The 17250-nt window shown below is 42.7% G+C and overlaps 1 protein-coding gene across 1 annotated transcript; it reads right to left on the reverse strand.

The window, feature by feature from the left end:
• Positions 1-791: 791 nt before the first annotated feature.
• On the reverse strand, positions 792-11560 carry LOC109480186 (protein amalgam-like). The gene is made up of 8 exons (XM_019782350.1): positions 11191-11560; positions 6189-6533; positions 4225-4530; positions 3457-3735; positions 2913-3146; positions 2677-2742; positions 2088-2270; positions 792-1681 (listed from the first exon to the last, which is right to left on the reverse strand). Exons 1-8 carry the CDS (start codon positions 11267-11269, stop codon positions 1620-1622), a joined length of 1554 nt encoding a protein of 517 aa, XP_019637909.1. The 5' UTR covers positions 11270-11560; the 3' UTR covers positions 792-1619.
• Positions 11561-17250: the final 5690 nt, after the last annotated feature.

The following is a 17250-nucleotide window of genomic DNA, read 5'->3' on the forward strand; positions in this document are numbered from 1 at the left end:
AGAAAACATGATACACCTATATGACCCTTATGCATAATGCATCTAAACATGCATTAGTTATCATGGCACCTGCACGTTCTCTGGTTCTCAATATGGTAACGACAGTAACCTACAGGTGTATCTGTAACCTTAAAAACGTCCCGTGTTATCTTGTACTCGCTCTGACGTGCTAATAGGCTTCTGTGTCCCAGTTTTTTTTCTCGGTGAACCCAGGCTACAGAGACGTGACATATTCCCGCTAGTCTTATCTCAGTACGTGCCATATGGTTTCCGCCAATGACTGGGCCTCTCCTGGGTTTACAAAGGTCAGAGTCATTCGTGCGAATACGTGTTGCCACGTGCACCCTCTGCCTCTTGTGTATTCATAACACTTCAATAAGTGTCTCTTTTACTCGGCGTCTACCTCAGGAAGCCTTTCAAGTCTCTCCGCGTTGCCAAGAGGCGGCCTGACATTTGAGTACTTTGGGATTCAGGCCGTCACTCCTTCTAAACAGCATTACATTCCTGCAACCATAGGTCTATTCAGAGAGCGTAGAATATTAGATTTGGAAATCCATTGCAATTTGTCAGCCCTGAAGGTCATTTCATCAACGATTGGGACTTTCGTCAGCTAAAAAGAGGAGAATGGAATGAACGATGTTCGTCTGCTGAATTTCTAAGTACTCTACAGAGTTATGACAGGAAAATGAAGTTACAAAAGAACTTTTACTGTTCACACAATTAGACATATCAAGACAGGCAAATTACTTACAGTTGTTTGTACAATAAGCTTATAACATGTTGAAATGTCATGTTACTATCAAACAGGTTAAGCGGTACACGGGTTACAAAAACTGCCCCTTTTTTCTGTTATTGAACAACAACAGTATTTTACAGTCACCAGTCATTTTCAATGCTAGTTCTTAACGTATAGTCAAAAAGTCAATAAATGTCATCACGTTTTTGCTGGGCAAGTTGAGTAGAAACTGGAAAGAGCGAGGGAACATATTTACAACTGCATTCACACAACGCGCTACACTACGTATACAGAAGAACAAGATGGCCTTTAAATTTCGTCAGTTTACTGCCACGTACAATGATGTACATGTACCTGCATACGTACACGACTACAGTATCATTTGCCAGCCGTTCTTCATGTAACATTGTAAGTATAATAAAACCCTCATGACAATATCACGTCACCTCATATTGCTATGTTACTTTCAGATTTATGCCTGGACTTTCTTTTATGGCATGTGGAAAGATAAAATCCGTACATCGATGTGGCACTGCATTATGGACATCTTAGTGTGATATAGATGTGGAAACTGTAGACATTTCTCAGCGGATATCGCTGCCGGCCGAGCCTACATCGATCTGTACAGCCCATTTTATTGAACATACTACTGAATTAGTACTTCTTAATGTCATGGATTATTTGCCATTAGTACGTCAAACAATAGAACAGCCCCACTTTATTACACATTTACAACGGGTATTCCTTAAGCGACTCCCATTCCATCCTGTCTAATGCCGCTCGGGTGATTCTCGTACATCTTTGCTGTAGGAATGATGGAGTGGGACGTTTTCATGCATCGTGACGGACGTACTCGAGTACTCTTCCTGCTTCCCCCTGGATGTTAGATGCTCAGCTTGCCCTTCCCTTCAATGTTTGTAAGCTGTGCTGCCACTGCCTTTTTAGCTGCAGAAAGCAAAGAATCATTAGTATTAAGACAAAATGTATCTTTAGGGAGCCAGTATTACGGTGGAGCCTTCCAGTCTGTGAGAGATGCGCCTTGGTGCGCCAAGGTTATCAGTGACACCGCTAACAGATGTCGAGGGGATTGAATTAAGCAGTTAAAATAACACGGTAAACGACACTCGGAACAATATCTAGGAGACACATTTGTGCTTCTGCAATGTAAGGATATTGTTTGAAAGGAGCATTGGTCCCTTGTGTCTTATAGTGCGAGTTATAATTTACTGGATGGTTTGGCATGCGTCAGTGCGTGTAAGTGCGTTATCCCTGCACGTTTTTTTATATCTATCTGAAGAAAACCATGCACGCAATTATAGTGATGATATACAACAGACAAGACACTCCCTACCCTCTGTTGTCGGCAGAAACACGGCGTAGTTTGAAGGGAACAGGCCTATCCTTCCCTTCAGGTACCCCAGGCACCAGCCGCCATTTTCTCCCTCCAGCACCTCGATGACGTCATCAATGTCGAGCTGCAGCTCGTTCTCGTCTGTCGGGGAGTACGGGTACAGAACCCTTGCAAACCGTCTGTCTGTAGAGGGGTAGTACACGGCGTGTTTACAATAACAACTCAAACTACGTAGCCTTTGACTTTGGCTTTATTCGGATCCACATTTAGCATACAAAACTGCAGCTTTTCTTCCTGTGGTCCTTCAAACACACATACGACATACAAGGGAATACACAAAACATAAAAGCATTGACAATAATACTAACACACAACTTAAAATAAGGCTATATACATCATTACCAGTTCATTTTATTCCAGGCAATAGACATCCTATACAAAAATCTCCCTTTCTGGGCATTTGTTCGGGGTTTAGGAAGGCGGATGTTGGTAAGAAAGAGATATATGTCTATGTGCCAGCAATAAATCTTTATAGATAAATCGAATATATAGAAAAACATTGCATTGGTAAAGTTAACGGTAAAGATACCTTGGCCTTTCTTGTTTTTCCGAAGGGTTCCTATCCCTGTATTCAATGGAGACATCTTCGGTTTGTCTGTGTTGGTAAGAAAAGAGGTACGTGTTTTATGTATGTCCCACGTATATTGTCATAAATGTTTGTGTGTGTCGTCCAGTACGGGCCATGATGATCTGCAATGTCACTTGTAAATCTTAGTGTACTTTGAGGTACACAGTGTCAGCTGTACGTTATGTTTCAATACATACCTGGTGGTTTGGGGCCGTCTGTGGTAGATGCTGCCGCTGCAGTCTTGTCTTCAATGGCGCCCTCACCCCTACCGATGAGGTTGTAGTAGAACGCAAACTTGTTCCTTTCCTTCTCGTGTTGTCGCTTCCTGATGTAGCAGCCCAGGAGGACCAGACACAGGCCCAGCCACAGACACCCCACCAACACTCCAGTGGCGATGGCGATCGTAAACATGTCCAGCCCTTTCGTCGGCGCTGTGATGGAAAATCACAAGGAAAGTTGAGCCTCAGATAAAATCGACTTACTGATGTATAAAATGCAGTTAAAATTGACGATTGCTCACAAATGAAAACTCAGATAAGTGTGCAACTTGAGCTATAAACCCATTTTATGTGTTGCAAAGTGTCTTTTAATTCCCGTTCATCATAAATATACATTCAAACCAATCTGTTATACAAAATGGAACGTTATTCAAGTCTCTAGGCAGTAGTATATATGACAAACTAGCTAATGACTTACAACCTGACTTGCATACAAATATGAGATATTTGGCCTTGAACCTACGTCTGACTGTCACAAATAGGGCCTTAGAGTCGCCATCACCAATGCCGTTTGTAGCTGAGCACTTGTAAGATCCCGTGTCGTTCATTCTAAGGACCTCGAAGATTTGTGAGCAGGCCCGCAAGTTGTGGGGCAGGTTCTGCGGCTTGCAGGGTAGACGGACGCCGTCTCTGGTCCATGTGACGTTAGGGAGGGGGTAGCCGTCGGCGATACACTCCAGGGTGAGCATGTCATCCGCTTCGGCGATCAGAGACTCTGAGATGCGCGTCACACTCGGGGGATCTGGTAGGATTAAAAATGACATCGACTGAAACATGTGTTCCTATAGTATGGCAATAAATCATCACAAAAGGTAATACACGAAAACAAAGCAGTCATGTTACCTAAACATTGTATATACGGACTATATGGATGGTCTTATACAAATACATAATGTATGGGACTAGAAAAGCATAGAGGAGGTCCTATTCTGAACAGAAAAAGATAAGGAAAAATGTTTATATTGCAAATTCGGTCCAGTGAAGTTTTTTTAGTGTAATAATTTTACCACACTTCCACTATTTCTGTTCTTATTTGCAAATGGCACAATGTACACAAGGGCCCGGGGATAATGCAAAAACAACTCCATTAATATGTCGATGTGATTCCGATACGCTTAGTTGGTCACTGTCACAACATCCATCACTGTCTGTAATATAGATGCCTTTGAAGTGTACCGAACGTGAGCATACGCGTGAACATAACGTGATGTAGGTAAATATCTACACCTACACAGAACTTTCAGGGTCAGACTGGCTTTGAGGGGGCGTGAGGAGGCCGGGTGTCGGACCACGCACGTGTACCTCCCGGCGTCCATCCTGTCCACAAATCGCACGACCAGAGCCGGCACCTTCATGGACCCGCCGGAGTACTTCATCCCGTCTAGCCTCAGGTGTTCTATCGGCATGTTGTCCTTTTCCCACCACAGGGACGTGATGTTGTTGGGTCTCCCGTTGAAGACGGTGCACTTCAGGGTGACGCTTTTACCAGATGTGATGACAAGTGGACCCGGGGGACCGACTTTTACTTCCGGTGGGACTGATGATATGACGACAAAAAGCTTGTTAAAGTTACTCACATGATTTCATAGCTGTAAACATAAAAAGCATACATAGATTTGCATCTTCTACGAGAAAATGATAGCACATCTCAAAACTCTGTGCTTAGCCTTTAATATTTGGTAACAGTGATACGCAAAAGAATCGTGATGAAAAAGGCGTCAACAGCGCACATTTCCTATATATAAGCGTTTCCATGCTTAAGGGGAATTTCGAAGTTCCTATTCAATCCTCTGCCACTCTTTGACTGTATCTAATGTTTAAGAATGGGATTTTCTACTCAGTTACGAAGGATATTAGATAGATGCAGGGAATCCCCAGAGTGCTATCCTGCCTGAAGGCGGCTAAGAAACCTGAGCTGTGATTTATCTTCTCGCCGCACCGTGTTCAATTTTCCGAAAAGGTCACGTCTTTCAAGAGATAAACGCGTCTTAGTCTAAAATCCATATTCCAACTGAACAAGAACAGTTAATAAAAATCAGCCCACCCTCGGGTGTACATAGCGCAAAATTAGGTCTTCAGGCAAGAGCGGATTTACATTATCTACCTTCATCCGCTGATGAAATTGGCTGGAGGATAAGTTTGTGGCAGGCAGTGACATGATGGGAGGAATATTTATGTGGGAAACGCGACTGTTCCACGACGTAAGCCAGCAGCAGTATCTGTTATTGCTAGGATGTACGATAACGTCAAATAGACCAACATATGTGACTATCTCATGATTAGTTCCAAGTACCATATATACCTCCAGGACAAGCGTAGCCATGCATAACCGTAGATCACGCATTCGTACAAGGTGATATGACAGCTGTAATGAAGGATTGGATGATGTTGTGGAGCCTGAGGCTACCGCAAGATAACATCTCTACGTCTAGAAGACGGATCTTGCTGTCATTTTGTAGTCTTTACCGGACTAACTACGCCGGCTATATGGAGAATAATTTTCCCGCGCAGTTATCTCACCCTTACCACGGCTAACTCCCCTGGCCTATTTTTGACCCCATTTTCGCCAAATTCCACTATCCATACACCCCCAGGAAGATTGGGTATACGCTGCATATTTTGTTGGAAAATGGTGCAGTAAATATGCGGATGTGAGTGAAAGCCGGTAGAGTTGATGTAGTCTTGTCAGTTCTCTTGCTTGCTGATCTGTATTCTGTCGGATGAACAACTCAATTGATTGACTGGGGCACAATTAAAATAAAAAGGGCACCAGTAATTTGCCATTGACCTTCATGCGTCCCATTGAAATGGGATGTATTTTGAATATGTCACGAATGTCATTATAATGTCATGTTGTTGTTAACTGTAAGGCAAATGTGATAATGGAAAGTCGCCATCTAGGCTGCTCGTAATGTCTTCTCGAGAATGCACTCAGAGAGAATTCTCTGAGTGCATTCTCGAGAAGACATTACGATTTTCGTGTCTATGTAAGTACAAACCCACCTTCTTGCATTTTGTGTAAACTATCAAATGCTGAAGTTCTATGAAATAAAATTTCAAACATGGCCATGAATATTCAGATAATATACGATAGCATAAGTGGAATCATCCGACTATGGGTGTCATCTGTGGATATAAATCTGTTTACGCTGTATCCTAAAGCTCCACCCATGAGCCTACTAGCTTTTGACTCACCTAACACCACGAGCTCAGTGATCGCCTCCTCAGTTCCCAGATCATCCGTCATGATCTTCAGGAAGTATCTGCCGGCGTCGCTGGAAGTCGCCCTCATGATCCTCAGGGACGCCTGATCCTCGATACGCGCTCTGCCGGCAAACTGTCCGTAGGACTTGGAGTTTCCTAACAAGGGGTTATAGGTGTAAACTTGTGTAGCCTTCTGGTCGTCGTCTCGTTTGATCCACTCGATCAGGTTCAGCTGCCTGGTGGTGGTGTAAGTTGCCGGGATGACGACATCCTCCCCGGCAATGGCGTTGACTTTGGCCGGTAGCGTCAGCTGCAGTCCCGTCTGTGCATGAGCCACTAGAAACATATACTGTAGTAGTTAACCATTTAGGTAAAGCACAGTCATTTAGCTAGAATTTGCACATAAACATTTTTCTGTCCTGATTTTTTGCTGCGTCCACACATTAAGTTTAGCTAACTAGAAATAATGGTTATATGATAAAGTTTTTGTTCTGTGTAAGTTTACATCGCAACCATGTGTTAATATCCCTCAGTCCTGCTTGGTCACCTACAGCTACCCCCTCGCTGAATATTCACGTAGAGGGCAACCCTAATATATCAACACAGTCTATAGACTCTATCGATTCTTTGAAAGGTCAAGACAGCATTAAACCCTTCAATCTAAGCGATAGTAAAAAGTAATTTTCGTCCTCTTCAATATTAACTCGAGGCGGACACTCCGTGTTATGTTTGAATATTGCGATTGACAATCCATCTCGTCTTGCTGACCCTCCCGACCGCATCAGGCAGATACGCAGAATGAGATAGATGCTACTTCATCGTGTAGGTAACCCCATCATCGCCATAGATTAGCCCCAAATCGATTTCTCTCCCTTCTCCCGAGCAATCGCCATCCGTCATCTTTCTCCTCTGTTCATCATAGTGATGACAACCCCTAAAAGGAAGCCAACTCATACAGCTTAAAGAGTGGTCGGAAGCTGTCCCAGTGGCTTGGCGCCAGTAATGATTACCTTGTCGTCCTAGAAGGGCACATAAATTTTAGGGAAAGTGCGAAGTTCTCCCCATGGCTGTCTATTATCTTGATTGGATATATTCTGTACCCGCATGTGGGCGAGAGCCGTATGTGGATTCATATCTAGGTCAAAGATGCACATCAAACACATTTCTCTGGGAACCCGTGGAATACTAACTAGCGTCAAGCGATCCATCTTACCTTGTGCAGATTGGATGTTATTCATGCAGCAAAATACTTGATTTGTTTTCGAGGCTACGTAATTAATGGCCTATTCCTGAGAGGCATTGCTTCTTAAAACAAAGTAGACGGGGAAAATATCAGAACAGGGATTCCTATTACAGTTATTCATGTATTCTCAATACCAATTTAAGTTATATTTGAAGATAGCGATGGGAAATCCCCAGCGTTCAACAGCAGCTAGTAAGAATTTGAACCACGGCACGCGCGTAAATTCCCAGGCGAGAATTACAAAAAATTAACGAGGCCGCCTTTAACAGCCCTGAAAACAATGGGAACAATCATCCGCATCTAATACCAAAGACGATTCGCAACGGTAAGCAATTATCATTTCTGCGCTGGAAACGCATGGAAATAGCTTTATGGGCACAATTATCTCGTTCTTTGATTCAGGGACCAAGAAAATTACATGCCTCCGGTAATTAACCTGGCTATTGCTGTATAATGGGGCTTTTATCAGCCATACCATCTGGCGGGGAGATTTTCGATTTTCTGCACTACTTTGCTACATCCCACACAATCGAACCCCTAGAATCTTTGGTCTTAGTTCTTCTAAAGCCATCCGTATACTTTAATATCGTAAGGAGCTTTTCATCAGAAGATTTTAGTTGGGGTTTTGACATTAAGCATAGATGTACTTAATCAGTTATTGTGGTGTATTAGTTTTCCACGCACGTGCCTCATTACGATGAGCCGTTGCTGTTGCATCCTATTATAAATTAATGCGATTTACCGCCGAAATTGCTCGAGGAGTATCGTCATTGATCATCGCATTGAGGTGACAAGATGGATTCTCTGCAAAAACAAAACCACGGAACAACGTTTTTCTCTCTCTCTGGCATAATATCGCTTTGCAGTGAGACCGATGCACAGTATCAAATTTACTGTGTTCACCACAGGCTATTTTTATTGTATGCATTATTATAACCTGCTGAATGAAACCATAAAAATCACAATTTTGGAATGATTGGTTTTTAATTGCCGAGTCGCCAGCCTTTAATATTTTATGTGGTCTTAAGGGAGATAGGGGTGTGAATACTGAATTACTGATATTCTGCCAAACGTTAGCGTCTTAACTAAGGTACCGATACAAAATATTCACCGAGGGAGAAAAATGTACATCAAGCGGATTGAGAATCGATAAGCACGACGTTAAAATGCATTTTCACAACATGCTCTACGTTAAACATCGACACAATCAGTTATCCTGATTGTCAGTTTCGGTTTTTCAAAACCATTAGTTGTTAGCTGCGCCTAATGGATGTTTTAATTTCAGGAGCATTAGATCTATTCCCACCAGGAGGGCCCAGACAGGTTACAACGCGTCGCGACGGGACGGCAGGAGATTTCACGTCTTAAACTTTTTTGTTGTTGATGTATAGTCTGCCATCTGTTCCAGCGATAGGCTAACTTCCCAGCCTCCAATATCTTCCGGGAATTCACGATCAGGTGTTTTCCAATGCCAGGAAACATTGACTCAAAGTGCGCTTCCTTATCACCGTTTCTACCTCTCGTTTTCATTCCTTAGCGGTATTTACTAAGCCATTTTGGCCCGTCTTGAGTACCCGATTGCCCAATGATTGCACGAGATGAACATTTCCAGGAAAACCTATCAGCCCGTATCCTCGTAAAGCATCCTTTCAAAACGAAATAGGCTAATCGATTTGTAAGGGGGAGGGGTAAGTCCGTAACAACCGCTGTTTCATCTAGGATAGATTTCCTCGGATAAAACTCTTTAAATAGACTGGTCAAGCCGAATCAATATCTAGGCAGGCCCAATGAATTGCCTTGCATATTTCATGATGACAGGACATAGTTTTAGGATAATGTGGTGTAAACTAGGTTAACAGTACAGTAATGAAGCGGTTGCACCATCTAACATAGACTCAAATTACTTCCAGAAGCTTCCGTTAGTTTAACATTAGCTTGAGCTTTTTATTTCGCCATTCTGTGTTCAAAGACTCGTGTTGCAATCCTAACTATCTATCTCACATTGAGGGATCAATGTGGGTTATCTGTCTATAAAAAGCCTAACATCACAAGATATCTCCAAAGAGGGAATTTGGACCTAATCACTTATGAATTTCATAGAATTCTATCTTGAATCTTAGATGATTTGTATTTTCTTTGTTTCAAATGGTACTTGCTTATCCTCTTTCCCCTCGGATTTTATTGATGCGCACGTCCACCCATGTATGTTTCTTGCCTGGAGGACCTTCACTCCTATTGGATAGAAATACATTAATCTTTAGCGATCTCCCTTCACAAGTAGCCGATGGACCACATCTTTGTACATCATTCTGTGCCCTCGGGTTACTTTGGAGTCCAGCGTGGCTATCTGAAGATGATAGCCCGCTGTCGTAAAGCGTGGCTACAGGCAGGGAATTTTGTGTGTTTTCGATTTAATCCAGGCTCTTCTTGTTCACGTATAGGAAGATAGATAATGTTTTGTTTCTTTTATCACTAACAAGGAAACCAGTTGCAGTCCTGGCGTGAATAAAGCACATTTCAAAGCTCTCCCCCTTATCGCTAGTCTGTTCGCGGCGGACTGCGGGTGGCGGACGGGCTGTCCTAGCGGAGATAAAACAACTTGAAAAGGGACGACACCTCAAAGGTTGTCGTGTTCATGTCAACAAATCCCACGTGCTCTTTACGGGGTTTTAATAGATGAATTTCCTTTCTTCATAGCGTGTGTATCCCGGTGATGTGTCAACAGGAGGTCTCGCTCTTGCTGTTCTACATGAATTATTTATAGGAAAGGGACGTAGAAAATCATTTTCTTCCTGCCTGCCATGGATCTGTAAATTTCCGCTTTCCGTTGGAATATGTTCATTTGCTAAATCGATCTCTGGTCTATTTAGATTCCTGGACAGTGACTTCCAGGAAATACATCACTGTCCATTTAGGATCGTTAACACCCGATGTGTCGAAGAAAGGCATCAATAATCCAAGCAGAATTGCTCCTACAATAACACCAAGCGCCCACAGTAAGCCTCACGAAACGCTGGCTCAGGGAATCATAAACTTAAAATTTACAGCAGAAAGTGTTATACTGTCAGGCAGAGGGCATCCGATATAGCTAGAAAACTATACTGTTTGGAAAATGCCCAGATAAAATGGCTCGTATCTTGGTTCAACAGCCTCACTGGCTACAACAACATAATTTGTACCCTGCCGGAGATAACAGCTCTATCTACCGTGAACGCCGCTTCAGCAGTAGTCTAAAAAGATGATGACCATTTGGAATAAGTACTAGTTCTGTCTTGATTTAGATGGTAAAATGATCCACCACGGTTCTGTCTGTATAATTAAGAAGGATTTCCGTGGACCGTGTGTGTTGCCGAAGATTAGGCAACCGCATCGTTTGACGGGCTAACCGAAACGGACCACAACAATAGACATGTACGCCCGCATCTTTTGACATATTAGTCACACTCTCACCGTCTGCACGCTTCAACAAGGCAGCAATGCACGGGATGATTCAAAGCAAGAATGATTCTACAAATACATGAAATTACGAACGATCAAGACACAGTACTGTATCTAAGAGCTTGTTCGTAAAGGAAATGTCCAGGTCTTTTGCTTCATTCAACGGTTTTACTCATAGCTGCAAGAGGATTGACACTAATGCCCTTTTTGAGCTAGCAAAACAGTGAGTAGACAGAGTAAATCTAAAAATGTTTTCGCAGTCTGTGGCACCTCCGTGTGATAAAAACTAACATGAGACGAACTGATACTTACCTTGTAACGAGAAAAAGAAGGTAAGCAGCGTTCCTAAACCCCAGGCTGCATGCATCGTTCCGAACATGGTTGTTTCCATTCGGGAATCCGCTCAGTAAGCCTGAGAAGAGCTCAGCTCCAACAGCCCCCAACGGAAGCTTCGTCGTTATGAGGCAAACTGTAACGCGTAAGTACCTTCTTCTGCGCTCCTTACTCAGCCACCAGTTGTATTCAATAACGCGTTACGACCTAATAGCATACGCATTTATGCGCATTTTGTATCCTGGGACACTCCATCACCTTCAACTATGCGCGCGAGAAGAGCGCTCCGTCATGTGGAGATGGCTACGCCCAGTGGCACTTCTCCGCCACGCGCCGATCCGTCATCCCCATCCGTACGAATTATCCGATTAATTAGCGCGTTAAGACCGCGAAATGACAGCAGGGCTTCGTCCATGAACATCGATTGGAACTATTTAACTTCATCCATGGCCACACACGCTTGTCAATCAGACAGCGAAGTGCCAGTGAAACTAAACCTCCGGTAATGCCATAAGGATGATCTGGCAGGCAGGCTTTTGTGGCACCAGCTTAAGATATGGTTGATGCATAACGAGATAAAATTATTTATATTTCCCCGTCAATGGATGCCTCTTGATGCGTATTGAGCGCCTGCGGGTGAAGATAAGAATATATAATGACGTGTCATGGAAATAAATTGAACTTGAATGCGATAAATAAGTGTGTATTTCTAATTTATTATCATAGTTGAATATTAATCCGTCTAATTGTAATGAATGTGTTGTGTTAGAATGTCAAAAGTGTAATTAATTGCATCCCTTATCTTTATTAATTGATCTTTTTGATGAAGATAAAAGGAATTTGTATGTCGGTCGCGTACAGATAACAAAGAACATCAGAGGTATCATTTGTCAGGGGCATTTTGTTAATGACATGGAATACAAGAGTTTATGGCTAAGATTAAGGCACGAAATCAATAATACAATATTCCTCTAAGCTAGATAATGTGTGTATTTAGGAGGAACTAAGACAAATGTATTGTCAAGAAAAAATAGTTTGTTGTCGTAGATCATCATAGCTAGTCTTCTCTTCCCATTTATGGTTACCGTAGTGTTACTTGTGGCCACGAGACGCAGACTTGTAACGAACTTCGATATTGGTAGGGCGTCATAAAAACAACATCAATAGGCAAATGGAAACTGGAAAGGGTTTATTAGCTACCGGCAATGCAGGCCTCTTTGAATATTTAAACGGCTCGTAAAATTGAGGAAACAAGCCCGGTGTTGAAGATAGAGAGGGCTGGGCTAAGAAGCAATATCTAATCTCTGGATGCCAATTTCCTTTTACCAGATGGTCCCGACACTCTTCATGCCTTATCTTGTGAAAGTGATGAATCACCTGTCTCAAGGTGGGAGTCATTTTCTTCTAGCTGCTTGAAAGGCAGTGCAAAGTGGTTTTTCTCGCGCAGATACGCTCATGATATTCAAAACGGCTCCATCTCAGATATTCTGACAAGTGAGCCATCGATGGCTTCAAGGGTGTTTGAGAAATATTCTATAAATCTCATTCAGGGAAGTTGAAGTGGCAGGTTTCTATTGATTGCGCCTTGTGCATTCATCCGGTTAAGATGGTCTTTTTATTCCTTATCATTTTCCATGCCAAACGTTAAAGTTCCTCCCAAATATGTTTTATACCCAGAAATTCCAATTTCTACCACTCGATCTAACGTGTCTATATGCTCGTATATATAGCCATGTGTGACAGAACAATAAAAGGTGTGTACTTTTAAGAACCTTATTCAATCCATCGCTCACAAAATTGTCTACACTTTTATACCGTCGCACAGATGTTAATCGACTGAAAAAAAACGTTGGCAGGGAATGTTTTCAATATCATGACCTTAGATATACGTTTCAGTTGTTACATGAAGGGTAGAAATTCAATATAAAGAAGATATAACTTCTGTCAGAGCGAATATTTTACGCTCAATGTCCCCCACATCCCTGGTCTAACAAGAACAGCCCTCTATGGACGTCCGTGTGACCTTTTCTACCCCTTTCATCTGCAGTGACGTCTCGGCAATAAAACCGCGCGTCTATGGATGTTCATTGCCAAAGGAAGCTACTGATATGGAAACATCACAAATGGACAGGTGTCTCCGTGAGTTATCGATGTACAGAGGCAGAGTAGAATGAAGTACAAATCATCGACGTCTTTTGAAAAGGGCCAAGCACTTCAAGGGCCCCTGTATGATTATAATGTAGCACGGGAACCATGATATACTGATTGCATAGAAAATGCTAAAGATTTTCCTAAGCATTGGCGTGCACGTTGGCATACTAATGAATCTCACTGCTAACGACTGCGGCTCGTTACAACAAGTTAACATCGGAATTCCCGAAACATCCTACGTACTCACAGCAAGTGTAGAAGGATGAAGTAGAGTTTCTGCTCCACGAGGAATAAATTTCCCTATGTGTTATATTACTGAACGTTTGAAACACGTAATGGCGTGTAGTTTAAATGTCATTTGACTCATGGATTAGCCCAGATAGGAACCCTTTTTCTCCGGCTCGTGGGAGCCCTTTACCAGGCGCTGAAATCACCGGTCTGTTCCACTGTGCCATAGATTTCCGAAGGCAATTTTCTGGCTATAGAAACGAACCGGTGTGGAACAACTACGAACTGCTGGGTCAGACATATATGTATTGACTATGCATGCTAAACAAGGGCGTTGGAGCGCCATTCATGCAGTAACATGTTTCTTCTTGGCACTGATACATATCACTGTTTAGTGACTGAACAGTCCTCTCCACTGGCACCGGTCTTTATGAGCTCCCACACAAAAGACTTCCTCTAAACGACTGACGGCCCCAAGCTGAGTTATTCCCGGTGATATCTCATTTTCTCTTGGCAGTTTTATTTCCAGACGTAATGTCGGTTGTTTGTGTGCATATTTGGAGCTTTTATTATGTGGTCCACTCTCGTACTTTTGGCAATCCTGGTAGCCCCATGTCTTAAAAATATCGACTGTAAAATATCCCCTAAATGTACACAAATTCAGGGTGTAGAATGTAGCAGTGGGGATAGAATAAATTGGTCTGTATGTGTATGACGGGTATTTGTGTATATCACAGTAACAAAATTCTGTACGTTGGCAAGAAATCACGAGCTTTGCATGGAAGGGAACCCAGCATGCTGAAGGGTACAGTTGCCGAGAAGACTATATTTTCAGTTACGGTGTTCTGCTGAGTTGGTTTACGATTCCTCCGCCCAGGCAGGCAGGCGTTGCAGTAAAAGCGTCGTAAAAATACGTCTCTGTCGATGGTTTTGCCATGAAACCATGCTGGGCGAAGAGGCGAGACGCTGCCAAGAATGGCGGGGGTGGGAAGCAGATATATGAAAATATACAATCGCATGGTGGCGCTACCAGGATCTGCAAGGTTATTGGGAGGGCATGGTACAGTCTCAATGCTGATTTATTCAAGTTAATGAAGTTGTGAGAAATCCGACTCGACCAGGACGCATTTTGTAATCAGAATCTACCAACACAGCAAAGCTACTATTGATTATTTGACGACATTTAAAGATGGAGAGCACTTCCCGTAGATGTTTAACGCCTTTTGCCTGACATACAGAATACTATGGACACGAAAACTTTCTCTACGATATGACTTGCTCTTCATATAAAAACATAGGCTATTGATTTATTTTCCAGGAAGCAATAACGTGATAAGGTTGTCTTCTAAAAGTCAAAGTTCAGTTGTAGTATGAGTTTGGGTGATGAAAATCGAACTCCTTACGTGAAGGTTACAAGGTGGAGAGTGAGGGAACAGGCCAGGAATACTGAACACTGAGGGGTTAAGTACAATTTGGAGGGTAGGCCAAAGATCTAATTTTTCATCACTCCCGTAAAATAAACAGAGCGTGGCGTCGGCACAGCGAGTGCAGACCCCCGATAATTAAATAATAAAATCAGCATAAATCTGTGTGATAAATTGTCAGGTTTTATCTCATATCTTACAGCAGTAAATACATTATGCAAAATTAAAATTCTACAGAAGACAAATACATTTTATTGTGAAATAGGTACCTCGGTGGGCTTATGAATAATCTAGAACAACAATTATCAAGACTGTAGGACATTGTGTATACAGACGGTACAATGGTTAAGCGTTAACACTGTTTTAATGTAGCCCTAGAGGTCTGATATGCGTACGTTTAAGGATTGGGCACATAAAACATTATTTTGTAGTTTTATAGCTTTCAATCTCACAACAACCAACGGTGAAACTATTCAAATCTCTTACTTACTATCGGTCGTGTTTTGCAGCGTGTCAAATGTCACTCGACAAGGTAATCACATACAACTTTACGACATGCCCACCTTCCCTGACCCTGTTACAGGTATTAGCCCTTGTCACATTTTCTCAGTTCTGCATGTCAGAGACAGCCTGGCTGCATTATCAAACAGGACCCGTTCTAATTATGTGTAATCAACTGGTTTTAAGGGTTTTATAATCATAGGTGTGGGGTGTTTTGGGGCTCTTACTAATCTCCAAGCAGATTATGTAAATTGTGGGGCAATGGTTACAGGAGACCAATGGTTACAGACGGCTAATATAGCCCCGTATGATGTATACAGAAACTGCTTTGAGATTAGTTGTTACTTTGTATTCCCTTCCACCCTAAAAACAAATTTAGCAACGTGTATTCGCTACAAACGAGCATCACCATACTCCCATGTGATCCATACAGAATAAAAAAAAAACATATTCGGCATGCATAATAGTCCTGTGGTATTTCGTACCTGGAGTTTAAGAAATTGCACCCTTTAAAGCATAGTTCATCCACGCAACGCAAAAACAAAAGCCAAACAAACTACGGTGCACAAGTAATGGCGTGCACTTTTTTTATTAGATCGTTCATACCTTCAGTGGGGAAGATCGTTTAGGCACCTTTACTAGCACAACTTTAAGAACTTCCAAGTTAAAAGCATTGCCATCGGTCGAGGCGTAAGTGCTCAGCAACATAAATCGTTTTGGGTGTCTTGTGGACGTCAAACGTACCTTATTCAATATAGTCAGATCCTGACACATAGTGTATGTGACCTTCCTGTCCCCCTCGTGCTTTGACAAGTATGTTCTAATGTACACCGCAAATGGAACACGCGACACTTTCAAGAAGCATTTTCACCTACACCGAGCTGCTATTCCCCCGGGAGTAGTCAACCCTCACCAAATGATGTTCACTATTTACACCTTTAAGTCTTAATGGCGTGACTTGCAGCAATTCCGCCGGGTGGGTCAACGTGTGACCCGTAACTTAACAAAAGCCTGTGTTTAATCCTTCAGGCACCTTACCTCTCAATGAGGTCACTACCAGGCGCCTGCACGTAAGCCTATTATCACAGTATTGCTCATCATGAATACCCCCGGAGCACGCGGCATGTTTCCGTGGACTAGGGCTGATTCAATCTTGTGAAAGTCTGTGCGTTAACACCGTCGTTACGGTATCGTGTCAGGAAGGGGCGTTGAATTCACCCAAGGGAAACTTGTTCGCAGTTTGGGTTGACAAACATCCCACCATATTCAGAACTCGCTGCAATACCTGATGTTATCGGCACGGTACATGCTGCGGGGTGCCCGCAACCACTCTCCTGATGTAATCTGGTATGGCACGACAGATCACGAAAGGGGGTTGTCTGTGCCCGCAGGACTAAAACATTTATCAAAGTTGACAACCCTTAACCGACAAGGGAATTAGCCTTTGAAAGGTACTCCATCAAGCAAACCATCAGAATATCAGCGGCGGGCGTTCATCGGTCAGGACTGCCGTCCGAACTATGCCTGGATATGAGGAATCAACAGTGTTCAGAATAGGAGCTCCAACAGAAAATACAGCAGGCTTATTTCTTTCTATATAGTTCTGGGGAATTATTAGTAAAGGGACTTCAAAGGAGGAGACCCCAACACATTGACATACTGCGGTACATTTACCCAGGAGGTGGTAGTGGTGGGTTTGGAGATTGTGCTTCCTTTAAAAAGCGAAGTTTTGCAA

Source organism: Branchiostoma belcheri, unplaced genomic scaffold (assembly GCF_001625305.1).
Source record: "Branchiostoma belcheri isolate BF01 breed outbred unplaced genomic scaffold, Haploidv18h27 scaffold5, whole genome shotgun sequence".
NCBI classification, from domain to species: Eukaryota; Metazoa; Chordata; class Leptocardii; order Amphioxiformes; family Branchiostomatidae; genus Branchiostoma; species Branchiostoma belcheri.